At 39.4% G+C, this 22,084-nt stretch overlaps 1 protein-coding gene across 2 annotated transcripts in view; it reads right to left on the bottom strand.

Annotated features, from left to right (window-relative positions):
• Positions 1–6,052: 6,052 nt before the first annotated feature.
• The window catches only part of LOC120417363 (inactive dipeptidyl peptidase 10), a 401,896-nt gene continuing 385,864 nt past the window's right edge, over positions 6,053–22,084 (bottom strand). For both annotated transcript variants that reach the window (XM_039579377.2, XM_039579376.2), the window contains 8 exons: positions 20,449–20,572; positions 12,454–12,568; positions 10,774–10,888; positions 9,920–10,558; positions 9,506–9,858; positions 9,312–9,430; positions 6,989–7,174; positions 6,053–6,878 (listed from right to left, as the gene is read on the bottom strand). In XM_039579377.2, coding sequence (XP_039435311.1) covers positions 6,828–6,878; positions 6,989–7,174; positions 9,312–9,430; positions 9,506–9,858; positions 9,920–10,558; positions 10,774–10,888; positions 12,454–12,568; positions 20,449–20,572 — 1,702 coding nt within the window. In that variant the 3' untranslated portion in view covers positions 6,053–6,827. The remainder of the gene's footprint in view (positions 6,879–6,988; positions 7,175–9,311; positions 9,431–9,505; positions 9,859–9,919; positions 10,559–10,773; positions 10,889–12,453; positions 12,569–20,448; positions 20,573–22,084) is intronic.

Below are 22,084 nucleotides of genomic sequence, written 5' to 3' on the forward strand. Positions count from 1 at the left end.
TATACTCAAATTTTAATAATTTGCGGGTGTCAAACGATTCCAAAATTTGCAAGCATTTTCATTATTAATACAGTTTATTTTTTGTAAAATATTATTTTTTCGAAAAAAAATTAATTTTCGTAAATTGCAATATGAGTATCAAATGATTCGAAATTTTGCAAGCATTTTTACTCTTTTGGATTTTATTGAATTTTACAAAAGACTGTATTTTTTCGAAAATGCGATGCGAAACGATGCGAAAATTGTCATGCATTTTTACTTTTTTGAAGTTTATCGAATGAAATACAAAAACTTTCACAAAATATCGTATTTTTTTCGAAAATACTCAAATTTAAATAATATTCAAAAAAAAATTGCAATATGGGTGTCAAACTATGTGAAAATTTTCACGCATTTTTACTTTTTTTTGTAGTTTATTAAAATAAATACTAAAATTTTCACAAAATATCGTACTTTTTTCGAAAATACTCAAATGTTAATAATTTGCAAAATGGGTGTCAAACGATGAAAATTTGGCATGCATTTTTACTTTTTGGGAGTTTTTTGAAAAAATACTAAAAATTTTACAAAAAAAATTTTTTTTTTTGAAAATACTGAAATTTTAAAAGTTTGCAAAATGGGTGTCAAACGATTCGAAAATTTGCATGCATTTTCACTGTTTTGGAGTTTATGGAATTAAATACTTAAATTTTCACAAAATATCGTACTTTTTTCTAAAATACTCAAATGTTAATAATTTGCAATATGAGTGTCTAACGATGGGAAAATTGGCATGCATTTGTACTTTTTGGGAGTTTATTAAATGAAATACTTTTTTTTTTTTACAAAATACCGTTTTTTTCGAAAATACTCAAATTTTAATAATTTGTATTATGAGTTGTACTCATCAATGATTCGAAAATTTGCATGCATTTTTACCTTTTTGGAGTTTATGGAATAAAATACTAAAATTTTCACAAAACACCGTATTTTTTCGAAAATACCCATGCAATTTGAATCGTTATTTCACTCTGTTTTCCAGCGGCATTTTGAAATCTTTGATTTATGTTTTACTTGAAAACAGATACTTCTCGACAGTAAAACCTTAAAATTTGCAAATGGAAAATGAAAAATAAGATTTTTTTTGTAAAAAAGAAATATTGTTTATGTTCTGGCTCTAATACAAAGGATTAAAAATATATTTTTTTGAAAATTTATGCAAACCTCTTTAGAAACTGTGAAAATGGATTTTTAACAAATTTTTAATTTAAATATCGTTCAAGTTTCACCCCTTCTTAGCAGATTTGTCTATGTACACTTCTAGTATTGTTTTTTTTTGTGTAGCATCTCGTCCTGATGAGACGCCACCGCTAGTAAATTCTGTAAATTCGTAACTAATGCAACGACACAAAAACACACCAATCACTCGATCTACTAAACACCTAAAAAATGCACTCTACAACACCAATGTTTCGACGACGACACTCTCTACGGGTAGTGGAGATTTCGGCAGAATGTTTTTTTTCCTCTCTCTACTGAGTCTGCCTTAACGATGACCTAGAATTTGTTTTGGACCCCTTAATTTACTTATTCTACTTTCTTGGTTTGTGTAACTCTGGCTGAATGGTGAACGCTAAGGACTTCTTATTTTCTGTTTTTACTAAGTGAAACTCTGCTTTGTTTGTAGAATTTTACAACTTTTCTACTGTGAAACTTTGAGTTTTTTTGGAGATCTAGAATGGCCTCGTTTCGAGGCCGATTTTTCATCGTTTCTAAGGTTGCGTTTTCACTCTAATTGGTTGCTTCGGTTGAACAGTTTCAATTTTTACACACACACACGTACTGTACATTTTCTAGCCAGGGAAAAATTGGTTGATTTTCTACGAGCTTCTTTTGTTTAAAGTCTAATAATTTTCTTCATATTGCGATCCTTTTGCTACTTTAAACTACCTGCTGATATGATGTTCAAAGTTCGGTAAGCGAGTATGCGTGCGTGTTTTCATCTTGGTTTTGCGTGGTTTTGTGTGTATTTACAGCACTTTTTACGTTAGTTTTACTCAACATTCGGGGTTGCCACCTTTCGACGGTGGCCTAGCGGAGAAGCGTTGCTCTTATTCTTCTGATTATTAAGGGGAAAGGTTTGATTTTGGTTAATCTTTTGGCGAAAGATGTTTCCTTTTTTTAGAATTGAACGCTTCTCGATGGTGGAGATATGTTAAGGGACAATTCGAAATTTTCGTTCGCGGTTATTCAGTCTTTCACAACTGGTGGGTTTTTAACTTTAAGGTAAGATGAATCATGATCGATCATAGCTGCAATTTGAAGGGGCTCACGTTTTGGTTAGAAAATATTTCACAAAATTTGGTATCTGCGAAATTATTGATAAATTGAATTCAGCTTATTAGTGTTTGATTATCATCAATATTGTTTCGCGAAAAAACGAAATTCATGAAACAGCGCTGATCAGTTATGATGAAGCGTGGTTGTGCTCGCGTGCACGTTTGCTGGAAAATTTATGACCCATGGAAAGCTTTGGCTGTTTGTACGGTAATAAATGATGGTACGTCTCGCGAGGTAGACTATGGCCATCTGCTTGAAAGAATTGAAGGAAAGATTGTTCGACGCTTTTATGACACATGAAACTCACATCTAGTAACAAGCAGTCAAATTTCTTCAAAATACAAATATTTTTTTGAAATATTTATTTGAAATCTTCTAAATAAATTGAGCAAAGGGACGTGTCCTCACCTTATTGAGGAAAATCTGTAAAATCTTTCGAAAAGTGAACATCTTAATTTGGCGTCCTAGACCTACATACATATCGACTCAGAATATCATGTTCTGAGGTCTCATTCGATCCGTCCCTTCAGTCACTATCTATAATTCATGGATTTTGACCAAATTTTAAATATAAGCGATTGAAAATGTGCTATTTGTAATACCAACATAACAGATTTAGAAAATTATTTCAAGAATGAGCACACACCATGTATCTTGAACCAACCAAAACTGACACTCTCAAAATGTGTAAAAATATTTTTTCAATAAGTTTTAGCTTTAGTTGGATTTTAGAGGGTTATATATGGTAGTAAAATTATCTTGAACCTCTCCAATGTTGTTGATAACTGTACTTCTCCAAAAGATTTACAACTCACAGCTCGTAATCATCCAAGTTACTGTCAATTTGTTTTTAGCACGACGGCCCTCTCCACATCTCCCCAACCCTAAACAGTTTATCACCATGAAAAATCGCTCGTTTTCAACTGGCTAATAGTTTCACACCCACCAACCCAGGTAATCCCGCGCGCCAAAACGTGAGCTCCCTCGCCTCGTCGCCGGAAAATAATTACTTGTCGGGCGAAAATCCCGCCACTTTTCTGTTCCCGCAAGGCGATTTCGCCGCGCTAGCCGACGGAACTGATGGATGAATTTAATCTTCCGCGAGCTTTTCCTCCTAAAAAACGGGCTTTAAGACAGTAAAAACGATATTGTCTCGGAGTTTTTCCCGCACCCACTCCTTTTTGGTTGGGTTTTTCCTCATAGAAAAGCGCGATTAGAACTGGCGGTTTTGCATGTGGTTTGCAACTGCCGCGGCCCAAATTGCTTAAGATTAAAATTAATTCTACAATTTTGGGGACGACGCGGGGCCACAGCCCAACCGGTTTCGTTTGCGAGGATTTCGTCTTTGGATGGGTTATTCGAGCGATAAATTGTTGCGATTTTTTGGCCAAACATTGTGTGTTTTGCCATTTTTATGCGGAGAATTTTCCGGGGCCGAATGTTCGCATTTATCTTTGGAGAGGGATGGTTTTTAGTGTTTGGATTTTCGTGGTTTTCTTAACGATTTTACTGTGTGTGTGTTTATATCACAATGCTTATGTACATGAAATAGGACGTTTTTGTTATGGAATTAATTTGTCTAGAAAAGTGTGAAGAGTGAACTGGAAAACGAGAAAGTGATTCATGAAAAAGCATAGTGACTGGGACAAATATCTTCTGGCAACACTGCTGGTTTGGAAAAAAATAATTACAAAAAAGAGGGTTCTTCAAGAAATCCACATACTTGGATTCAATCTTTGTGGATTTAAGAGCGATTTTCAAATTTCATTCCAAAAAGTGAGACTTTTCTATAAATGTGAAATTTGATGCAAAGGATCGTTCGCGGCCTGGACTTTAACTTGAAAAAAAAAAACCTTTTATAAAATTTTCTGTCCACAGTAGGATGACTTTTTTAACCAAAAATGCAATGTTATAGACAATTTGGTTGGGGGTTGGCCTTAAAACAAATGTTGTTCAGAGCAAGATAGCACCACATTCTCTTCGGGATAGATTTGGAGATTTCCTATCGTTTGTCACTTCCACATCAATCGCTACTGAATACACTCTCTTTGCTCTCCCTCTCACTTCAATCGGGTAGTACAGCGAATGGCTCAGAGAAGTTGATTGCGTTTTGTCGCTCAAAGCTGTCTTCAAATAGACAGCGATCGGCTTTGTTCGGATCATTTATCAAACTACTAAAAATCAATGTTATCATAGTAGTTTATGCAACAAGTTGCAAAAAAAGGATTTTTTCAGCACGAGTCGTACATTTATCCAACGAGGTTCACCGAGTTGGATAAATACGAAGAGTGCTGAAAAAATCAAGTTTTGCAATGAGTTCCATACAACATTTTTTGCAATTCCAAAAAACACACAATGAGTGAAATTTTATGTCAAATTTTCATGTATTTTGTCAATAAATCGTTTAAATAAAAAAAAAATGTTGAAAAGAGTTACTTTTCAAAACAAGTGCTGAAAAGTTCAACTTTTCAGCACCCATTTGAGTGCTGAAAAGTAGAACTTTTCAGCATTTATTTTGAAAAGTGTTGCTATTCGATTCTGTTATTTTTGGTACAGAAAAGTAGGCTATTTCGTCGTTCAAGAATGACAGGAAAAGTAAGTAGGGGAAATATACCCATTTTAATCACACTAAGCCGTTCGACCAATTCTCATCACTTTTGCCGTTCATGCCATTAAATCAACATTTTCAGATGTTTCAACAATGGAGAGTTGCTTGCTCACTTTTATTTGAGCTATTTATTACTTTGGAACAGTCAAAAACACTTTATATAAGCTGTAATTCATGATCAAAGTACTGATAGGCCGATAATAGAAATAGGCTGAGAAAGGGTATAGTTCCCTTAGTTTCACGACGGAATTGCAAAAAAAATGTTTTGCAATTTTGTTGATAACACAACATCAAAGACACATTTGACAGCTATCTCCACTATGTCAAATACAAATTTACGGCAAACTGCGATAGTGAGCGCCTCGCTAGTATTTTGTTAGATTCTCTCCTCTCTGAACACAATCGTTTGAGACTCGGGTCGACCGTCCGTCCGTAGGCAAAGAAATTCACGAAGTATTTGTTTCGCTGGGTGAAGCGATTGATCGAGACGCTGGCAGCTAGCGAGTCGTGTTCGCTCGCGAATGGTTGCGCGCTCTAGTCGGCAAAGATTCGTTCGGCGATGAGTGAGTGATTTCTGATGTTTGAACCGAAAATCAAAACCCTTTTAAGAAACTAATAAAGTTTGTTGAACTGGCAACAATGTCCCGAGACTTGAGATCTTTTTGGACAGGCAAAAGTTGGGCTATTTGGCAACACGGTTCTACGATTTCACGATTTAAGTGAAATTTGTAGAACTTATAAAGACAGAAGTTTTCTAAAATTTTCAATTTGGATGAGATTTAAAGTTTGATAATTTTGAAGTCAACCATGTCACGAGTTATTTCTAGAGTTTTTTTTAATAGGTCCTATAAACAAATGAAACACAATAGCTTATATGACCTTTAAAAAAACACTAGATTTTCGTTAAAATTACCTTATAATGTGAGGAAGGCTTCATGCTGAATCCAAGTATGTGATTTCTTCGTTTTCTATACATTTGGCTGTCTGAGTTATGGTGCAAGTGATCGTGTGCTTATGGTGATTTTATTTTGTACAATTTACGTCTGAAACACATTTTCATAAAATTTAGGTCAAAAATAGACAAAATTTTGGTAATAAAGTTCCACTGTTTGCACTGGGAAAAAAATAAAATTTGCTCATTTAATCTATTTAAACCGTTGCTAACATTTCCAAAAGCGGCATAAACAAAGACTTTGCGCAAGGCATAGCGCTATTTGAAATAATAGTAATACTATTTTCGACCCAAATTTTATCAGAAAAGAAAACATTTCAACTGCAGTGTTTCATCGTGAACTATTATGTACAATTTCCAGTTGAGTAAACTGTGCTGCTGTGACGAATCACCCGTGAGACAGTGTCCATCTGTGGTGGATTTCGGTGGACTGGTTCGGAACCGGCTTTCCTCCAACCTAGATCCAATGGGTCACAACCATGTTTTGTTATTTCAACTGTCGTGTTTTTTTGCTACAATTCTACGCTTTGAGAGTTGTGTTTCATCCTATTACTTCGGAATTGAATCGGCTACAAGTTTACGGCTAAAGTTTCCTACGAGTTGAGTTTTCCAAACTTTGAATTTCCCAGCTTTGTCCCAGCTGTTTTGTTGTTTCAATAATAGTTGGCTACTAGTTTGTTCAGTATCGTTGATGTGACAAGTGTGTGTCTGCTTGTGTTGTAAGTTTAGTGTCGTTGGATAGAGAAACACACTACCCACGTGGCAGCTACGGACGCTGCCACGTGTTCTAAAGAAACGCTCGCCTACCATTATCAGCTGTGGCTGTTGTTGCTGTGGTGTACTACTGTTGTTAATGTAACGTTGGAAAGATGTAGTGTTGGTAGTGGTAAGAAACTTTTACATGAAACTTGACGCAGAGTCGGTGACACCGAAGTAATCGAGCAAATATTAATCACTCGAACCACCGTTGCCGAGACCCGCCTTCACGTCCTGGGGCACCTGCAGAGAGAAAGTGACAGTAGGAAGGAAAGCAATTGAATCGATTTTTTTTTAAATATATATCAAAACTAAATTATTCTAAAAATATCTATACCCAGCCGCTCACTTACCAACTTCCGGAAGCAGTCCTCGAAGAATATCGTCATCGATCGGTAGAGGTGCTTCTTGACGCCGGCCAGGTTGTGGCCCTCGTCCGGGTAAATCAGCTGCTTGAAGAGCGCACCCCGGGCGGACAGCGCCTTCGACAGGACCATGCTCTGCTGGAAGTGCACGTTGTCGTCGGCAGTTCCGTGGACCTGATTTATTGGTGGAAACGAAAAAGGGGAAATTTAATTTCCAGTCGATGTCAAAAATAGCGATGATTTAGGTCGATCTCCACTTTGGCCCAACTTTTAGTAGTGCCTTGCGGGAGCAGTAGTTTCTGAAGGCTAGATTTGCCATAAATTAATTTTTATTATAGTCTCTCAAGAGTTTGCCACTCCCCAATCCTAAACAAACGCAAAAAGTCAGTTTGTTTTGGCGCCCGAAAGTGCGGTGTATAATTAATTGATTTATGACTTTATATTCTCGGGATTCCGCCCCGCCCGCTGGGCTTCGTGGAAAGGGAGAAGCATTTTCACACCCCACATATATCCTCTGGGATGTGAGCATTAGTCCCTTCGTATTAAGTAGTAGCGAGGACCACACTAGACACAGGTTCGAAAAGTTGGGGAATATGACCTTAACACCTTTATAATAAATATGTAACCATGATTATTTTTTTGTGTTTGTTCGCTTGAGTAAGATTAAATTGATTTTTTTTAAATAAATTTTCTGACATCAACTACGGCAAAGTTGTAGAATGGTGGGTTTTATGGGGTCTTTTATGAAAAAATAGCATTTTTGTCGATTTTTAAATTATAAAAAAAAAACAGTTCCCCAAAATTTATATCGTACGCGTTATAAAGGACCCGCAGCCATTTTTTAGAATGTGTTTTTTGAATAAAAAATAAGACAACTTTTCGAAATATAGCCTATTAATGTTTGATTTTAGCAACAAATATCAGTTTTTTTTTTCACAAAATACCGGTTTTTTCGAAAATACTCAAATTTACAAAATGTGCAATATGGGTGTCAAGCAAAAGAAAATTTCATTTGAAAATTTGAACACATATACATTCTGAATGTATGTATGAAGCGTACAAAATTTTTCTTCGATTGATGATAAGCATATTTTGATAATTTGAGTATTTCCATAAAATACGGTATTTTGTGAATTTATTTGTATTTTCCAAAAAAAAAAAAAAATTATAAAGTGAAAAAGCATTCAATTTTCGCTTCGTTTGAAATCTATATTGTAAATTTGGAAAATTCGAGTATTTTCATGAAATACGTTATTTTGTGAATTTATTTGTATTTTCCAAAATTTAAGCATTCAAAATTTCGCTTCGTTTGAAATCCATGTTGCATTTTTTTTTAAATTTTAGTATTTTCATAAATACGGTATTTCGTGAAAATTTCAGTACGTAAACTGTCGTTCTACTCATAATTGTCCCATGTCATTTTTGGCCGATTCTGACTTTTTGTCATTTTTAGGTTTAGTTTAACGTCTACTTTTCGAATAACACATAAAATCTAGTACTTTGTAAAGAAACTCATCAAAAACAACATAAAGTCTGTTTGTCCCATCGTTGTACTTCTACGCATATTAGTTTTACGAAGCATTGTGGCTTGTTTACCTGTTGTAAAGCAAGAGAATAACAAATAAGAGTGATATACTGCTAACTGGACAATTATGCGTAGAAACACAACAAAAAAACAGTCGAAAAATTTCAATCGCGTTTTTCTCAGTTGCGCTTATTTGAACATAGGACAATTATGCGTACAACGGCAGTAAAAAACTCTAATAAAATGAAAAGCATAAAAATCGCTTTGTTTGATACCCATAATTCATTTTTACTGTCTTTGTTTGGATTGAGATTTTTCGACGAATAAGAACACATTTTTTTTTGTTTTTGTTTTTTTTTGATTTTGAAGAACACAATTTTTAAACGTTTTTTCTTACGTTTCGGCCTACTTTTCTCCTCTTTCATTTGGAATATTATAATAATTTGAGTGCTTTCGAAAAATACGGCATTTTATGAATTCTGAAAATATATGAATTTAGAGTACATGTTTATATTTTAAAAATTACTGCATTTTCAAATAAATATATTCTTAGTGAAAACATTGAAAATTTAAAAGAATATGGTTGATTAAAGAAAGATTTTTAAATTGAGTCCTGACGATAACCATTATCGTTATCTTTAGTCGCTAATATTAGCGAGGAATTTTTTTCCAAATCCATAGAGTTGATACTGTGAAACATCGCATCTGTTTTCTCGTAAATGCTAAAAAAAACTCCCGTCAAAACACAGCAGGGATTACTAGTTCCCGCAACGCTAATGGACTCACCATAAGAAACTGCTTATCACGCAGCTTTTCAGCGTGTTTTGATAAATCGCTATCGTCGTAGCCCTTGTAATTGTCGGTCACGTTCGGCAGACCCATGTACCGCTCCGTGTACGTCGAATCTGCAAGCAAAGCCGAACAACCGGCGTATTAGTGAAATTAATTACAGAGCTTTTCCTCGGCAGGGTGTCACTTACCGTAGAGCTTCCAGTTGGTGACGGGTGCGACACTGATACCACACTGGAACAACGTGGATGGGCTGGCCATTGCCAGGGCCGCCGTATAGCCGCCGTAACTCCAGCCCCAGATGCCGACGCGTCGTTTGTCCACAAAGTGCAGACTATCGCGCAGATATTCGGCGACCTCCAGCTGGTCGGACACTTCGACCGTACCGAGCCGGCGGTACACCTCGTGCAGTAGCTGATAGCCTTGGCCGCTGCTGCCCCGGCCGTCGATCTGCGTCACGATGTAGTCTTTCGTACCGGCCAGGTAGGTGTTCCAGTCGATGCGCCACTTGTCCGTCACCAGCTGGGTGCCGGGACCGGAGTAGCTGCGGGAATTTGAGGTTTTTGAAGAATAAACTACGGAAAAGCATGAATAAATCTACTTACACATGCACGATCATCGGATACCGGGTGATCTCGTCCTCGCGCAGTCCAGGCGGCAAAAAGAGCCGCACCTGGGCGTGATACCCGCCGGAAATCATTACCGGGAAGGACTTGACCTGCGGTAGCGCCACCTTGGATATCCGTTCGGCTAGGGCTGTGTTGTTCTGCAGATAGAACAGAACCTGCGTTGGGCTCTTGCTAGGGTCGACCACCAGCCGGTAGATGGCGCTGAACGGTACAACCGGTCCGAGACACTCGATCAGCACAAACTCGTTGCTGCTCGGGGCGAAGATGGCTGTGAAGAACTGGCACGGCGTCTCCGGCTTCGGTTCCGCCGCCGATCCTCCGCCGTCGTTCCGTTTCTTCTTCTGGGACGAAGGCGGGGCCGTCGGGGGTGGAATGTCGATGTAGTCTTCCTCCTCGTCGCCGGTGTCTTCCCAGTCGTCGTTCCACTGCTGCTGGACCCGGTTCGAGACCCGGTTCATGGCCACGTGGGCGTGGCTGCCGGGGGCGTGCTGGTGGTGGTGACTACAGGTCAGACAACGGGGGGCACGGGGTGAGGTGCCCTGCTTTGGGGGTAGCGACGAGGCACGGTACAGGTGCTGCTGACCGGGCGCGTGTTCTGGGATGCCCAGATAATAACTGGAAGGCAAGATACAGATCAACACAAATAACAAAACTGCATAAAACCTCGTTTGGTAATAATTGACAAGGTAGCTTTTAGGAGTTGCAAATAAAACTGAAAAAAGTCCCAAATGTGACACCCCAGAACAGAAGAAAAACCTGGTTCCCACTTCCGGCCATTTCCGGAACAGCTGACACAGTAGTACAGGAGACAGGAGGACATGCACACTTACACAAAGTTGTTGGTCTGGTCCCAGTGGAGTATTTTGTTCACCTCGAAGCGTCCGTGTGTCAATGGAATAATTCGTTTTTTACCGATGTGCACGTGGACGAGATGTCGGAAGTGGCCTGCAGGGGAGAGACAATAAAAGTCGGTCAGTGTGTGTGTGTTTGTGTAAGAATGGGTGTCAGTAATATGACCAAGTTGCCCTCGAGAGATATTGTTACATGTAGTCAGACCTATAAAAAGTCACGTTAAGGGAACCGTGAAAAATGGGCTCATGGATGTTGATTGAAAATGAAAAAAGCTGTAATTATTTTTATATCTTGGTTGGTGTCAAACAGAGTCAAACAGTTTTTGAAAGCGTGATAAAATTTTCAATTTCCAAAACAACCTCATAATTTTCACATCTACTTCAAAATTGAACCCCTTGATTTCCCAATATACCTCGCTCAACCACAAAATGACGACGATGAAAAACTGATTAGCCCCTCCGGCCAGGCTTTAGTGGCTGGAGCTTTCCCATTTCCATCAAATGTTAATTCAAGCACGAAAAATGAAAACATCGTTGAGCCATTCACACCACCGCAATACCCAAACGTGCGTTGTTCTCATTGGGCGAGTGAGGGCTTACGGCGTGATGTTTCACATCCAATCTAGCACCGACCGCGAATGAAAAAAGATATGTTTCAGGGGGAAATAAAGTGGTTCTCAGACTAGTTTAATCTGGGAGATTCAGTGAGGATGCTTTAGTATCATTTCAAAAAATCTCCGAATTTTATTAAAAGGGATCAATACGAAATGATTGAAAGAATTTCTTTGACAGATTTTTTGTTTTTTGAAAAAAAAAAAAAATATATCGTTTATGTTATGTAAAATTTGGAATACTAATCTTATCTTATTTAATTTAAAATTCTTTTAATTTGATTTTGTTCAATCTAATTTTGAGGGCACCACTGCTTCGTCCTTCAGCTAATCCTCAAAAAATTAAAATTCATTCCAATCGATACAAAATCATGCGTGTCTACACACGATATCAAATCCACTTTCAACGAGCACCAGGATTAGATGGAGAGTATACGAAAAATGAAAAGTGATAACACATTACCATACAATCTCGTCGCCGTTGTGCTAACTTGTCATACGTGCATTTTGGGCCAAATTGAGCCAAGAACGTCATTTTGTGCAGCTCACAATGCTCCACCATTTGACCTTCACAGATCCCCAAAATTCGATTTCAATTCTGAGATATTCAATAAAAACCAAAAAACTCCGTGCATTGTTGTCACTATTCATTTGAAAGAAGTTTCAATCTTGTCGTGTTATCTTGACACAACCTGAATTGATGTAAGTGCGACAACTGGACAAAGCGATTTCAGGTCAGAACGCGTTTGACACAAGTACGAGCTCGACTAACATTTTCAATTACAACTTGGGACTCCAGCAACCAAATTCAACCAAACTTCGAGGCAATGCACAGAATGGTCAACCTAAAAAAACGTGTTTGTTATTGTTTACATTGCGTGCTCTTTTTATTGTTTATTCAAAATCAAACATTAAAACGCTTTTTTCTCGGAACGTCAAAAAGCGACGTACGACAAGATAGCACGACGGCATCGAACTGACACACACGTTTACACTAGCTCGCTACGTATAGTATGTATATATTTTCCACGAGATTTCCCCCACTTACCTGCAGCTCCATCCCTCAGCGGTGAGATGGCGATGTACGAGCTTCCGTTTTGGCTGAAGAACGGCACCGACATCTCGTCAACCCACCCCCGCCCGTCGCCGCTGATACGGTGGGTCTGGGTCGAGCAGGAGGAGAGTTTTCATGAAAATGGAAGGAGAAGGAGGAAAACAAAGAAAATGTATATCAGCGAAATTCAATTGAATCAAGAAATCATCACATAAAAATATTTATATTTCTGCGAGTGAGTGAAATTAACAGGGTTGATTGAAGGGAAAGCATTATGATTTCGATGTTTATGTTTACTACTCTTTTCCAATATTGCTAAAAGTGTATCAAAAAGTGGTCTAAGACATATGAGAAGCATAGTTTTTGCTTGAAGTAAATTTGACATGCTTTTTTTTAAATAAACTGAAAGAAAAAAAAAATGTCAAGCCATAATTAAAAAAATATCGAAACATTGTGAGCTCACCTTTGAATAATGCTTTGACGGCAAAGCTAATTTTATTTTATTTAGAGCTGTCATAAATCGACAGACATGTCATCTTATAGAAATTTAACGAATTTCTTGAATCTGCAATAATCCAGATGCAGGAAGTCTTTTTTTTAATTGGTAACATATTCATGTTAAAAAAAAATATTTTCTTTAGATTTTCACTCTCTTGAAACCAACCAAACAATAATTGCTGCCAAAATCAATGCCTTCATCATCAAGGTTTTTGGTTTTGCTGACGATGTAGCTTTTTGGATCATGATTTTTCGTCATTTCTGTACAGTCCAGACTCAATTTTCTGAAGGTCTTGGAAAAATTTCTCTTCGGATAAACGAATTTTCGAATAAGCGAAACGTTTTTTCTTCTTCTTATTTTTGATTGTCGAAGGGGGCCATACAGTGCCATCCCGTTTTTGGCAATAAGACGTGATTTTTAATGATTTAGCCAAAATCGGATTATGTTATGATAAAATTAATCAATCTATGCTCCGCAAGCTTTAGGAGACCAAGAAAATCTAATTAATTCGGTTGTGGCCAAAACCGGGTGTTCCCAAAAACGGGATGTCACTGTATTGGAAAAATGCATTTGTAATTTAACAGGCCATTCAAATTTGACTAAAATGGGGTCGCAAAACCAAATTTCATGAAAAATAACATTTTATTAAAGAAAAGCGCTTTTAAGCTTTTCTTCTTAATATGCGGAATTGTGAAAATATCTTGATCAGTGCTAACAAAATTTCGACTTTGTTTGTGACAGAATACTGCAATCGCAATCTTCACCACGACAACCTGATTCTGACATTTAGAAAAACGGTCGGTTGACGTTCTAGCAACATTCCGATTATCTCTCCCATGATCGCATTCAAATGACTTCTGTCACCACGTAGCAAACACAAGGTAGAGAGAGAGAGAGAGAGAGAGAGAGAGAGAGAGAGAGAGAGAGAGAGAGAGAGAGAGAGAGAGAGAGAGAGAGAGAGAGAGAGAGAGAGAGAGAGAGAGAGAGAGAGAGAGAGAGAGAGAGAGAGAGAGAGAGAGAGAGAGAGAGACGAAAAACGAAGTAAAGAGAAAGAGCACCTAATCTCGTTCGGGCGGCTGCTTGAGTGGTGCTCATTTTCGTTCGTTTCGTCTTTGATTGACGCTGTGTGTGAGCGATCAAATTTCGTTTTCGGAAATGATCTCAGACAGAAAGTTCTTTCAAATATCGAGCGGTCCGTTCAGTGATAGATCCCTTTTTCAAGCTTTGATCTTGGCCATGTAGTGTCAAAAATAAATTATTAAAAAAAAATTCAGCAAGGCGGCAAATTTTTAAAATTAGTTTTTGGAACTTTTTTTTAATACTTTTAGAGCAAAACAAGATTCTTTTTCTATGAAAGATTGTGTGTGAAAAGAAGAGAATTTTGCTTCGTGTTTCATCCTGGTTGGCTTGCCCACAAGCAGAAGAAAATCAGTTCAATTTGTTGGGTGGTGACGCGCGGTCAATTATGTGGCATTGTGTGTGAAAAGAAAAGAATTTTATTTCGTGTTTCATCCTGGTTGGCTTGCCCACAAGCAGAAGAAAATCAGTTCAATTTGTTGGGTGGTGACGCGCGGTCAATTATGTGGCATTGTGTGTGAAAAGAAAAGAATTTTATTTCGTGTTTCATCCTGATTGGCTTGCCCACAAGCAGAAGAAAATCAGTTCAATTTGTTGGGTGGTGACGCGCGGTCAATTATGTGGCATTGTGTGTGAAAAGAAGAGAATTTTGCTTCGTGTTTCATCCTGGTTGGCTTGCCCACAAGCAGAAGAAAATCAGTTCAATTTGTTGGGTGGTGACGCGCGGTCAATTATGTGGCATTGTGTGTGAAAAGAAGAGAATTTTGCTTCGTGTTTCATCCTGGTTGGCTTGCCCACAAGCAGAAGAAAATCAGTTCAATTTGTTGGGTGGTGACGCGCGGTCAATTATGTGGCATTGTGTGTGAAAAGAAGAGAATTTTGCTTCGTGTTTCATCCTGGTTGGCTTGCCCACAAGCAGAAGAAAATCAGTTCAATTTGTTGGGTGGTGACGCGCGGTCAATTATGTGGCATTGTGTGTGAAAAGAAAAGAATTTTATTTCGTGTTTCATCCTGATTGGCTTGCCCACAAGCAGAAGAAAATCAGTTCAATTTGTTGGGTGGTGACGCGCGGTCAATTATGTGGCATTGTGTGTGAAAAGAAAAGAATTTTATTTCGTGTTTCATCCTGATTGGCTTGCTCAAGTCCTTCCTACATCATCGTTGATCGGGAGGCACGACGTCGTGTGAATTGTTGCAATAAAATAAGTTTAAGTGTTACTGTAAATGACTGTAAAAAAGTCCTTCCTATATCATCAATGTCGTCTGGGTATTACATTTATTCAGTATTTAAATACCTGTGCGCGAGTGTTTTGGTGTGCTAATTAGAAAGACCTTCCCATAGCATCGTTGCTCGGAAGGCTCGCCGACGGGTTTGTTATGAAAGTCCTCCCCATAGCAACGTAGCTCGGGAGGCATCGAAAAGCCAATACCTTATCCTACTAACCCAAAAAAAAAAAATAATCACGTGATGCTTGAAGGAGATGCTGTGGATTCAACGGTCTCAAGCGGTATCAACAAGTATATAGCGAAAAACTATGTGCTTGATGAGTCTGCAACTTCAACTATCGGACTAACATTCCTCCCTTTTGTTGAACTGCAGGCTTCTTGGGAGGGCGCCGGTATTGACTAATAAAGTCGGGGTCTTCAGGGGTTAAACAGTGAACGGATGGTTGGCTCCCACTGATCATTTTTGATTCATTGTTTAACTTCAGCTGATCTGTCAATAACGGAGTAGCAGCTCATTGGCAGTCAACCATGCTCATGCTCATGCTCAAAACAAGATTCTTTTTCTATGAAACAAATAGCAAGTTCTGAAGATTTTTTAGATTTGTATGTTTTATGAAAACATTGCTCCTGAAGCAAAAATTTATCGAAATTCTGGAGCAAAGTTACACGGAAGTCGAAAAGGGGTGGCATCTTATTCCAATTTCGTGTGAATGAGTATCAAGCTTTTTTAAGGCTCTATTCAAATTTTGTATTATTGAACTACATATATAATGTTTTATGCACTTTGTGATGGATTTTGCTTCATAATTTTGAAAATTTGGCTTCAATTTTGATTTTTTTTTGTCTTCTTCTCGACCTTGACCAGCACCGAGGGAAAAAGCTTTTGATAACATTTGTACTAGCCTAAACCTTAAAATAATCAAAATCTCAAAAGGTGTAAATTTTTAAGTGATTTAGTGATAGTGATACAAATTATTAACCGATTTTTTCACTTAAGTCCTTTTTGATCAGAGAACTATTTAAATTGAATTATTTTGATGAGATTGGAGTGTTTCTCAAACGAACGATTACGCGGAATAGTTTGATACAGATGATTAGGGCTAGTGATTTTTCGCGATTTCGCGGAAGCCGCGAAATCCGTGAAATTTGGTCTTGGCCGTGAAATTCGGCGTATACCGTGAAATGCCGCGACATTTATATTTTTATTAAATATACTGCTGTCGAGCAATCCTGACCGCACCAACACTAATGCAAATCGTAATTTTTATAAAATTTCTCTGGCACATCCTTGCCCAGTCACGGCGTTTTGGCAGAATTCTAGCAGAGCTGAATATTCTATCGGAATTGTAGCAGAAATGTTCCTCCATTGAAGCAGGATTCTGACAGAACCAGCTCTGCTAGATTATTTCGTGACTGGGTAATTGGCGATTGTTACACTGATAATCAGCATTAGACATTTAGTCAATTAACTTTTACACACTTGTATGGGATTTTCAGTTCAACTATGATTACACAATAGTGTGTTACCATACTTGAGCTGATAAATTCCATACAAATGTGTAAAAATTAACTGAACAATGTGTAATGTTGATTCTCAGTGTAACGAGCGCACCCAGAATTTTGACAGCTGCTTACGGAAGTGGTGTTTTTTTCCAAGTTGCGCGTCGCGAGCCATTTTAGCAGGTAACAAAATGAAAACAGCAGTAAAAATTACGTGTGTCGAGCGAGCTAAACAGTACCCAAAAGGAACACTACATGCGGACGAAGGCCAATTATTTTGTACGTCTTGCAACGTAACATTGGACCATACCAGAAAGGCCACCATCGACAAACACCTAAAATCGCAAACCCACATCGGAAAGGTCCAAAAGCAGCCAAAGGATGTAACGCATTCCGTGCAAAAATAAACAACGGTGGTGAGCGCATTCCACAAAGCCACAGCATCTCGTGATGCGCGAAACGTTTCGCAATTTGAACTCGTGGAAGCTTTCGCATCTGCAAACATTCCGCTGTACAAGCTTGATCATCCGAAGCTCCGAGACTACCTGTCAAGGAATGTCAAAAACCTTGGAGTGCTTCCACAGTCCACGACCCTCCGATCCCAAGTACTGCCTAAGGTTTTCGATGTCGCACAGCAGGAACTGCGAGAACGTGTTGCAGCAGCTTCTTCGATCGTGATTGCCGCTGATGAAGCCTCGGACCAGCAGGATAGGTTTATCTTGCACATTGTTTTTATCCTGCCCGTCACTTTCGGACAACAAGACAAGATGGAGGCAGTCACTGCGGATCTGGTTTTTCTGGATAAGGTGAACGCTACAACCGTTTCGAGAGCTATCATTCAGACGTTGACCAAGTTTGACGTCGATTTTGACAAGGTTGTCGTCGTGCTGACGGACAACGCAACTTACATGACCAAGGCCGTGACCAGCTTGAAAGTGCTCCTGCCAAATTGCATTCACCTCACATGCAACGCTCACATTCTGAGTCTGGTGGGTGAAACATTTCGTCGGAACTTCCCTGCTGTGGATAGAATGATTGCTTGCTTTAAGTCTATCTTTGTGCACTGCTCTTCGCGCAAGCTTCGATACAGGGAATTCATTGGTCGAGAGTGCGGCTCTGAAGTGCCCTTGCCTCCAGTGCCAGTCGTGACTCGTTGGAACAGCTGGTTCAGAGCTGTCGCGCACCATGCGAAATACGTCGAGCATTATAAGAAGTTCATTGAAGCCGAGCTACTTGTTTCCGCCCCAACCAGTGCTCTTCTAGAACTGAACGATCTGTTTAAAACGGATTCGGTTCGGGTCGATGTCGTCTTTATCATGATAAACTCGGCCAAATTGATGGACCTGCTGACCTGGTTCGAGAACCGTCAAGTAACAATCCATTTGGCTTACAACAAGGTGGTTGACCTGATGGCCGGTAAGATACAGATTTTGTTTTAGTTTATAAATTGAAAATTAATTTTATTTTTTTAATGTAGAGTTCGGTTCCAAGGGAGAGAAGGAGAAAAACAAGATCTACAAGAAGGCGTTTCAAGATGCAGCTGCCAAGCTGAACCAATACTACATCGAAACATCAGCTAGATTCACGCAGCCAGGCCTCAGCTTCATGAAAGCTGTCAGATGATTCGATCCGGCTCAAGCAAAACTCCTTTCTTTGGACGGGCTGAGCGACGGTATTCCGGAATGCGCTGAAAAGTTGCCGGAAATTGAAGGAGAGCTAGCAGCGTACAAACAGTGCGCTCTCGAGATCGAAGATGGAGTCAAACCAGCTGCCTTCTGGTTCAGCCAGAAAGACCGTTTTCCTAATCTGTCCCGAATTGCTATCCGGTATTTATCTGTCCCAGGAAATTCGGTAGATGCGGAGCGAAGCGTCAGTGCATTCAACACGGTAGACACGGTAAACCGGCAGAGCTTTGAAGAAAACAATTTGGCATCACACGCTATTCTTGTTACAAACTCGAAGATCTAAGCGTAAGCAGCCAGAAAAAGCAAGCAAATAAAATGAATTGTTAAAACTAAGAGTTGTTTGCCGTATTTAGTTATTTTAGTATTGAAAAAAAAAACACTTAATTGCATTTTCTTTCCTTAGTTTTGAAAAGCCGTGAAATCGCCGCGAAATTTGGATGTTTCCTGAAATGTACACCGCGTAATTTCTTTTTTTTTGCCGTGAAAAATCACTAGCCCTACAGATGATCCAATACACTATACAGAGTTTTTAAAAATTCGTATTTTTCGACACTCTTCCTTTAGTGGCGACAACAAGGGCAGAATCTGCTCAAACTATTAGTTGAAATCTGGCATTGAACTGCAAATTGGACCTTCCTCCTGTCAGCAGCTATCGTATCAGTGCCCTCACCCATCCATTCAGATCCACAATCCCGACGAGATATTCTACGAACCATGAATGAATTGGTAGGACAATGTTGGTTCAACAGGGCGTCTTTAGGTGGGTGTGTGCTCACTTCGGTAGATGTGTGTCTGTTTGCTTACCACCTTGGAGTCTGTTTGAAGAGATACACTTAGATTTGCCACCCCACTCACCCCAGCTACATCGCATTGGATTCGAGATTTATTGTTTCAATTTCACAGTTGAAAGCCCTGAAAGGCTGCTGGCTTTTCGTTTCGGTAATCTGCTTCGTTCAGATTAGAAGTCCGTGTTCTCTCGCTTCTGGCATTACTGACGGGGGTGGTTAGGGCGGTTCAAACTTGGGTGGTTCAAGGCTTGAAGGGGTTTTCAACTAGAAGTGTTGGTATATCGAGGAGAATCTTTTGTGCTATTATTCAGGGAGTGAACCACCCTAACAAGCGGAAGACACAGGATCGCAGGACTCGAAAAGGTGCGGCCAGGCCACGTCCTTGCCCCTTCAACAATCCGGATGAGCCGAGTTTCATTTGTTCGCTCCACTTCGTTGACAAAAGCCGGATATCTTAGGGAATTCCGTACTCGCGGAAGGTCAGCTGTGCAGGAGGAGATTTCCACGTGTGAAGGTGAAGAACGTGTGTTGAGAGGAAAAGTAAACTGCTAATGGACGTTGACATGAACCCGGCTGGAAGAGGGAAGATGTGTTCATACGAGTTGTGGAACGTTCCGACGGACGGAGGAACTAGCTCTGGAACTATAAAGTACGTACGTACGCGAGGATTTCGAAAAATTGGGTTCACATTCTTGAAAGCAGCCAGCCCAGCCGGTCGTTCCTGCTAACGGAGATTTAATGGATGCCGAGGTAATCCTCGAGTGACACACACTTTCTTTTTTGTTGGTCTGGTCTGGGATTGGGTTATTTGTGAGTTTATTTCCACTGACTGCGCTTTATCAAAACTGCGTAATTCACTCGTAGAAATGTAAATCTTTTCAGTTTTTTTTAACATTACTCGACATTTTTGAAGTTGATGTAAGTAAACGCCTCAGTTTCGTCAAGGTATGATAGATTTGGGCTACCTGAATATGCTCCAATCGACAGAATTAAATTGTAGTGAAATCACAGCGAAATATTAAAATTGCATGTTTTGGGTGTAATCATCTGCTTAACACATGCAATCTTAATGTTTCGCTGGAAATTTACTAAAACTCAATTCTGTCAATTGGATCGTTTGCAGGGATCTCAAATCTATCATACCTTTACAAAACTAAAGCGTTTACTGACAACAACTTCAAAAATGTCGTGTAACCAAGACTCGACCACTTACCTCCTGGCAGTACCACATCGGACTCTTGCAGAGCGTTACGACGGACAGATTCTGGGGCCGATTCATCCAGACGACACTGACCTCGGTTTGTGATACCCACGCCGCGCTGGTGAAGTAGTGCTCCCTGTTTGAGAAAGCACACAAAAAAGAAAATCAAATGAAAAGTTGCCAAAACAGACAAAAAGGGGTTAGTTTTTTGTTGCACCCCGAAATTCAGCCAATCGAACTGGAAAAAGTTCCTGTTTGTGTTATCCCCGGAAAAAGCTGAACACAAATAGAGAAAGAGAGGATATCGAATAGATTTGTTGAAAGTTGCGGAATTATTCTGGCAAACCGAAGATGGAAACAATGTAGGAAAGTTTTCCCCGCTGCCAAGATATCGGTTATTGGGAATGACTCCACTTTGGCTTAGCTGCATTGTTCGGCTTGAAACTTTGTCGTTGCGCCACCATCATCGACGGTTATATCAATTTCAACGCGGTGGAATGTGCTAGCTGAGTTGGTAATTAAGATTTTATCTGAAAGGCGATGATAATGATCCTTTCGAGGGAACGCATTGAACATGACAGCCGTGGGAAATATTTGGATGGAATGGTTCAGATCTTCACAATTTAGCTCGTGAATAAAGAAGAATAAATATTTGTTCTTTTAAATTGATATAGTTAGCCAGGACCAGTGGTGTAGTAGTAAGCGAGGTTGCCTCTCACCCCAGTTGGACAGGGTTCGATCCTAGAGGCATTTTTGAGATGAGATTAATCGGTAGAGTCACTGGTAGACAGGTGGACTCACAATCCAAAGTTCGTCAGTTTGAATCCTGGGGTGGGTAGAGGCTTAGGTGTCAAAAGTGGTTTGGATTGTCTCACCGTTTCAAACTTTCGGACACAAATTTGGACACCTAGTTTCGAGTGTGAATCTCGCAAAAGAGAACGTCAAGGCAATGTTGTTAAGATAACTATTTGATTTTTCTTGAAGCTTCAACAAAACTCCTGAAAATTAGATTAATCACATTGTTTTATCAACTTCTCAGCGCATAAGGTACAAATTAATTAACTGTTAATGTTTGTCACGAGGTCCACTTTTTTTCAAAGTAATACATCACTTTATCAACACCCAAAGTTCATTCAACCTGAATGCCCTATTGTCTTCCAGGGTGAAAGATCCCCTCCCCTTCTCGAACGCGCCAAGTTTGCCAGCAATTTATTGCTCCAGGGGTCAAGTTCCAACCCGTACTCCCTGCTCTGTCCCCCGGCAGAAGCGGCTTGGGAGGCCACCGTTATTGCCGTGATTAAATCTAGCCACGCGGTATTCAATCCTGACCGCGTTCGCCGTCGTCTGGCCATTAAATCACCTGAGAGCAGCATCTTTTCATAGAGCGCAGTGGAAAATAATATGGCAGATAGAGAGGGAGAAAAAAAAACAGAAAAGAATGGAAAAATCATGGCGCACTTTCCGTGGGCACCTGCTGCTACCTTCTGCAGCAGGTCTATGGAGAGGCCACAGAGCATTGCAGGACGACGATTGGAGACGAAGTGCTCAGCACTTTTGAAGCGGTGAGAGCTGGACAGGATTTATGATTTATTGTGATATTTTTTTAAAACTAACAAAATTAATAATTTAAAATGTTAGACGATAATTT

Source organism: Culex pipiens, chromosome 2 (assembly GCF_016801865.2).
Source record: "Culex pipiens pallens isolate TS chromosome 2, TS_CPP_V2, whole genome shotgun sequence".
NCBI lineage: Eukaryota > Metazoa > Arthropoda > Insecta > Diptera > Culicidae > Culex > Culex pipiens.